Here is a 7331-nt window from a genome sequence, read left to right on the forward strand (position 1 = left end):
TATATATATATATATATATATATATATAAGACTGTGTTTGCGTAAACAAAAAAGAGCAGTGGTTTGTTAGGCATGTGAAGGTAAACATTATGTATTTGCTATACAAATGTTGCCATGTTACATTGTAGCCTATCTATTTGTTTTTACCTGGGTAAACAAATCAGCTGCAGTGAACGGAATTAGACGATGAGAGTACATTTCTGAGAGTTCTAATCATTGGTGTTTTGAAACGTTTCGTTTCTAAATCTTATCTGGACTTTGATGATGATGATGATGATCTGGACTTTAGTGCGGGTATGTTTCAACACAAGTATTCTCAATAAATACCATTAGTCCTGTGTAAATTCCGGGCACAGTAGTTATGGGTTCACCACACCACGAAGTGGTGGTGAACCCATATTGCTTTTTTCTGATGTTTCTTCTCCTCCTCCTCCTTCTTCTTCTTCTTCTCCTGCCATTTTTAAATGGATTCAGCTTCTTCATTTTAGGGCCTAAGGTCCTGAAATTTGGTATGGAGGTACAGTGGGCTAGGCGTTTTTTAAATTTTTGTGATACAGGCTTTTAGAATGGTTTTATTTGAGTTTTTTGGCTGTGTTATAGCAAATGTATTACTGTGTTAGTGTGCCGTGTTTACCACGTCTGGGCATGAGTCATCACAATGGAATGCAGGGCATTAACCAATAGGCATGCAGCTTTCCTCTATACTTCTTGCTGATTGGCTGTTGGGATTTAACTTGATTAACACCTGCACAGAGCATTTCCATACTGACAGTATGTCTTTATTCAAGTGTTTTGGTAGGTATTTCAAGATTTTCTGCTCCAGCATTGGAATGCGGGGCATGAACGTTTTTTTTTTATTTTGAAAATCAACAGTTTGCATTATGCAATTAAAAATCCTAACCAATAAAGTAGGGAATAGCTATCCAACTGTTGTTTTAGTTGTATGTTACTTCATATTATAGTTATATCAATGTAAATCATTGTTTTCCCTTGTGTTTCTCATTCTTTCCCTGCCATGTCGTAAAATGTGGTGAACCCATCGCTGTATTTGCTCCAAAGCAAATATTGGCCTTTCTAGTTCAAATCTAAGACTTCCCGATGCAGCTTTTTGTCTCTTCATCTTTTATTAGAGACAAAAGCTACGCGAAGAGACAGTAAACCAATTAAAAACCTTTTAACTTAAGTGGAAGGGTTGCACTGCGTTTCATTTCACCACCCCTTTTCCCAACATATTCACATCCAGAAAAGACATAAATGAATCATAATCTCAATATGATACTTTTCCCAAAGTAATTATCACAAAACTGATATAATCACCAACAAAAGAGAATTGATACTAAAAGATTAAACAAAAACAGTACATTTATGCTTAAGTATTGAAACTATATAGCCTGGGTTCCATCCGCTAGCGACTGTGGGAGCGGACGTACACTAACCAGTCTAGCGGACGTAAACTAACCAGTCTAACCAAACTAGCGACTGTGGGAGCGGACGTAAACTAACCAGTCTAGCGGACGTAAACTAACCAGTCTAACCAAACTAGCGACTGTGGGAGCGGACGTACACTAACCAGTCTAGCGGACGTAAACTAACCAGTCTAACCAAACTAGCGACTGTGGGAGCGGACGTACACTAACCAGTCTAGCGGACGTAAACTAACCAGTCTAACCAAACTAGCGACTGTGGGAGCGGACGTAAACTAACCAGGATGGAACCCAGGCTAGAAACTATCTTTTTTGGTGCTGTAAGATAGTAAAAAACATGGCTAAGTTTTGATAGGATTTTGTTTTTGTTCAACAGCGCCACCTACATACAGTAGTAAGAAGTGCATAAGAAAATCCAAATACCTCTTGTTTTACCAACCTGATTAAATTATAATCGATCCTAACCACTGTGTTTTACTGGGTTTCTCACCCGAGCTAACTATAGGTACAAATCAGACTTCTGAGCTGCAGTATAGTCACTTTCATATTTTGTATGCGTTTTCATATGTTGGTTTAAGGTATAGCAGCGAAATGTCCTAAATCCACACTTCCCTCACATGTAGGGTTTGTCACTCGTGTGTTTCATGATGTAGATCCGAAGTAGGTTTCTGTGCAGCAGAAAAGTCACACTGGTCACACTTGTAGGGTTTTTCTCCGGTATGTTTTCTCATATGTCAGAATAGGGCAGAGCTGTCAAATGTCCTGTGCCCACACTCCTCACAAAGGTAGGGTTTCTCACCAGTGTGCTTTAAAGGAGTACTAACCTCCAGAAGGAGGTGCTATATTTCGACAGGCATTTATTTTTGGAAGTGAAAAATGCATATTATTTTACAGTATACAATTAAATGTCCATTTTGCGCGCAAGTCTTAAAACGCATCGAATCCAGGACAAACTCTCCAAATACCCTCAAAACTATCCCAGAATGCACCACGCTACCCCATTGGTGTCTATGTTTTAAACAAAAAGTTACGTTACAGACTTCATTTCGGGGGCGATAAGAAAAATTCGTACCGTTTTGTGTTCTTTGGTATCTTACCAACCATTGTCCTTCTTGGTGTCCTTATCGCCCCTTATTTATGCCGCAAATATTGACGATGAAAAAAACGGCGTAATCTAGTTATCCTTTCCATAAGTGGCGTAATCTAATTATCTGTTCAAGTAATACTTACATGCAAATAAGTTGAGAAAATCAAAACACGCAGGATGAAACTGGCTCCCGTTGTATTCGACATCCTGATATTATAATATCCAAGCCACAGGTCAAGCAAAGTAAAGCAAGTAATTTCTCAATAATCAGCTTGTTAGTGTGCTTGTCTCCTATCATTTTCGCCGAAAAATGTGTATGTTGACCTCAAGTGTATGAGTATTGCGCAAGCCAGAGTTCCCGGATGTATCAATTGTGGTTCAGCATGGGGAAAAATGATATTAATATCACTTTACAAACATGCGCCGCGCAAGTCGTACAAGCAAAATTATGTAAAAAGTCGGCTAGTTATGTATTCATTACAGCATGATGTATCGGAAAATAGCACTTCGTTCTGGAGGTTAGTACTCCTTTAAGAGATGTAGATCCAAAGAAGATTTGTGTGCAGAGGAATAGTCACACTGGTCACACTTGAAAGGTTTTTCTTATGGGTTCACCACACCACGAAGTGGTGGTGAACCCATATTGCTTTTTCTGATGTTTCTTCTCCTTCTCCTTCTCCTTCTTCTTCTCCTGCCATTTTTTAAAATGGATTCAGCTTCTTCATTTTGGGGCCTAAGGATCTGAAATTTGGTATGGAGGTACAGTGGGCAAATACCCTTAGGCGTTTTTTAAATTTTTGTGATACAGGCTTTTAGAATGGTTTCATTTGAGTTTTTTGGCTGTATTATAGCAAATGTATTACTGTGTCAGTGGGCAGTGTTAACCACATTTGGCATGAGTCATCACAATGGAATGCAGGGCATCAACCAATAGGCATGCAGCTTTCCTCTCTTCTTCTTGCTGATTGGCTGTTGGGATTTAACTTGATTAACACCTGCACAGACCATTTCCACCTGCACAGAGCATTTCTTGCTGATTGGCTGTTGGGATTTAACTTGATTAACACCTGCACAGACCATTTCCATACTGACAGTATGTCTGTATTCAAGTGTTTTGGTAGGTATTTCAAGCTTTCCTGCTCCAGCATTGGAATGCGGGGCATGTACCTTTTTTTTTTTAAAATCAACAGTTTGCATTATGCAATTAAAAATCCTAACCAATAATGTAGGGAATAGCTAGCCAACTGTTGTAGTCTTAGTTGTATGTTACTTCATATTATAGTTATATCAATGTAACGCATTGTTTTCCCTTGTGTTTCTCATTCTTTCCCTGCCATGTCGTAAAATGTGGTGAAGCCATCGCTGTATTTGCTCCAAAGCAAATATTGGCCTTTCTAGTTTTGTATGGGTTCTCATATATTGATATAAGGTGTACTTGTGAGTTGTCCTGTATCCACACTCCCCACACATGTAGGGTTTGTCACCAGTGTGGTTTGCTAGATGTATATTCAAATTGGCTTTCAGTGCTGCAGAATAGTCACACTCGTCACACTTGTAGGGTTTTTCCCCTGTATGGGTTCTCATATGTCGGGATAAGTGAGACTTTTGAGCTGACCAGTACCCACACTCCCCACACATGTAAGGTTTCTCACCGGTGTGTTTTGTAAGGTGTTGATTAAAGCTAAATTTTCGTGTTGCAGAAAAGTCACACTGGTTACACTTGTAGGGTTTTTCTCCTGTATGAGATCTCATGTGGTGGATTAAGTGGGACTTATGACCTGTCCAGTACCCACACTCCTCACATATGTAGGATTTTTAACCGGTGTGTTTTGCTTTATGTTCATTTAAGGTGCCTTTCTGGGTTGCAGAAAAGTTACACTGGTCACACTTGTATTGTTTTTCACCTGTATGGGTTCTCAAATGTTGGGATAAAGAAAACTTGCGAGCTGTCCTGTACCCACACTCCCCACACATGTAGGGTTTTTCTCCTGTATGGGTTCTCATATGTCGGGATAAGTGAGATTTGTAAGCTGTCCTGTACCCACACTCCTCACACATGTAGGGTTTAGCACCGGTGTGTTTTGCTAGATGTTCCTCCAAAGTTACTTTGCGTGCAGCAGAATAGTCACATTGGTCACATTTGTAGGGTTTTTCTCCTGTATGGGTTCTCATATGACGGGATAAGGGGTGCTTTTGAGCTGTCCTGTATCCACATTCCTCACACATGTAGGGTTTCTCACCTGTGTGGGTTCTCATATGTCGGGACAAGGTCGACCTCACAATTGCCCTGTATCCACACTCCCCACATATGTAGGGTTTGTGTCCTGTGTGGATTCTCATATGTTGGGATATGTTAGGCTTATGACCTGTCCTGTATCCACATTCCCCACACATGTAGGGTTTTTCTCCTGTATGGATTCTCATATGTTGGGATATGTTAGACTTATGACCTGTCCTGTATCCACACTCCCCACACATGTAGGGTTTTTCATCAGTTTTTTTTACCATGTGCCTTCCCATATCACCTTTGCTCTCCTGTACCTGTGAGGTTGGCTTCACGGCGGTCGGTTGCTAGGCTAAAAGTCGCATTACTAGGGAGGTATCGGGTTACAGAACGTGTTCGAACGTGGCCGCGCGGGAGTCCCAGGCCGGCCCGGGGGCAACGGGTAAAATTTGAAAATAAACAAAAGTAATTGGAGAGTAAATACTCGTCAAAATAAAATGTAATAAGTGATTTTGTTTACCTCAAATGTTATTCTTGCACTGCCTTTCCTCCACTTTGTGTACATTTGCTTCCAAATGAGATCAATTTCGGATTTCAAAAAGGGTTCACGGGAACCAAACAACTGATTTTAAGAGGCCCCGAAAATTAAAAATAAGGTTAGATTTTTGGATTTTTAGAAATATTACAGTAAATTTAAACTTTCTGTCTTAGGATTTTTTTATTTTTTAACTAAAACTCGACTTACAGTCAAAAGAAGAGCTAAAAACGCAGTGTTTTAACTTTAAATACCGATAATTCATAATCGCGGCCATATTTAAAAAAATCCCTAAGACAGAAATCTGCGGAAATCGTTGCTCTTTCAAACAAGACCTCAATGAGGTAATTTGAACGATTTTTGGGAGTGGTTAAAATACCATGTTTGCACGCATGCTATGCCACTTGGATATGGGGACCTGGGTTTTATAACAGCGTCAACAAGAATTCTGACCTTCAAGGTCACCCACGATGACGGCAGTAGCTTCGTTACATTTTACATATGCACAATAAAATCACGGCATAGATGTAATGTTTTGAAAACGGTTCATATTTGTGGAAAGGTGGATTTTTCCTGTTCCGTGGTTCCCAAGTAAAAAAGGGCTTGAAGTAGCCGGTTGTAGCGGCTTTACTGTAAATGACCGCGGGTAACCCCGGATCGAACGCCCGTTCTATTCGAATGACGTCATATCGAACAAGATTCGCGGGTTCGGGGGATTCGATCTCCATAGTAGCGGATTGGGACTTTTGGGCCCAAATCTGACCATCGTGCTTGTTGACAGGTCGGGGAAAGTTCACATCACACGTTTCCTGCTGCGGGCCCATGTCTGTTGTCTGGGTCTCCCTGCTGTCACTCTCCTCCCCAGGGTGTTCAGAACAGCTAATCTTCTTCCCAGGGTGTTCAGTACAGCTCATCTCTTTCCCAGGGTGTTCAGTACAGCCTATCTCCTTCCCAGGTTGTGCAGCACACAGGTCTCCACTGAAATATACACAGCTGGAATATTCCATTTCTGGTGTGTGGGGGAAGCCACAATTATACTTCATACTTATATTTATACTTTATTATAGTTCATCAACAAAGTAATGACGCATCGCTAGTTTATTTCAATAATTAGAAGCTGTAGACTATCATGACCCTTAAAGTCAGCCAAAGCCAGATAACCGTCCCTGCGTGGCATAACTCGTGTCGAGTGTGCGAAGGAGGCTACAAACACCATGTATGCTAATTAAATATAAATACAGCCATTTTGGCATCTTTACATACTAGGGCCATACTAGAGGGCCCTGCATTTTGAGTAACTCCTAATCACTCACCCCATGCATAGCCTCATACAGTACTAGTATCTGCTCACTGACCTGTTACCACTAAACTGTGCAAAGACATCATAGAATGTACGATTGTCTGCACTCTGTATGTTCACTCTCCCACCCACCTACTCACTCACTTACTCATATTCTCTCAACCGTACCTTATAATTAGTCAGCCGCCGGGGCAGTCTGTGTGCCTGTTTTTATGAGGGCCTGCATGGGGGGAAGGAGGGGCGGGTAGTGACTGTGGAGTACGCGAAATATTTACCACCGTTTACGAATTACGTGAACTTCTCAGAGCTGATTATGAACAGTTATGTATTACGGCTAATTTACTGATTACGAAGAACGGTGATTTTTTGCGGCTGCCTACGGATTAAGAAGACTAAAAAGGTCTGATTACGCCTTACGAAAAATGGCATGCAGGCCCTCCTTCAGGTGTGTCCTTTCCCTTTTCACCCACTGCCCCTTAAACTGTTCACACGTACCATACAATTTCCTATTGTCTCTACAGTCAGTCTGACCCCGTTCTGTCAATCAAAGTCCTTCCGCCCCAGCTTTAGATAATTGCGCAAATTATTTTGGAATGTCCACATGGTTTTAGATCTTCTAAAAATTTGACAATAACGCTTTTCTACTTTTTCTGCAACCACATTATAATACATTATTTTCAGTTTTCATATTCTATTCACATAAATGTCAACGGTCTTACTTAAGTTGACGAGGGGCCTCACGTAAAATAATGATTGCTTTG

The 7331-nt window shown here is 40.8% G+C and overlaps 1 protein-coding gene across 1 annotated transcript in view; it reads right to left on the reverse strand.

Annotated features, from left to right (window-relative positions):
- Positions 1 to 6277, reverse strand: part of LOC109470401 (gastrula zinc finger protein XlCGF57.1-like) — a 10789-nt gene extending 4512 nt beyond the window's left edge. Inside the window, exons 1-4 of the mRNA XM_019769340.1 lie at positions 6075 to 6277; positions 4623 to 4678; positions 4416 to 4538; positions 3930 to 4247 (exon numbers count right to left, since the gene is read on the reverse strand). Of these exons, the coding sequence (XP_019624899.1) occupies positions 3930 to 4247; positions 4416 to 4538; positions 4623 to 4678; positions 6075 to 6277 (700 nt within the window). The remainder of the gene's footprint in view (positions 1 to 3929; positions 4248 to 4415; positions 4539 to 4622; positions 4679 to 6074) is intronic.
- Between the last annotated feature and the right edge of the window lie 1054 nt (positions 6278 to 7331).

Source organism: Branchiostoma belcheri, unplaced genomic scaffold (genome assembly GCF_001625305.1).
Source record: "Branchiostoma belcheri isolate BF01 breed outbred unplaced genomic scaffold, Haploidv18h27 scaffold223, whole genome shotgun sequence".
Taxonomy (NCBI): Eukaryota; Metazoa; Chordata; class Leptocardii; order Amphioxiformes; family Branchiostomatidae; genus Branchiostoma; species Branchiostoma belcheri.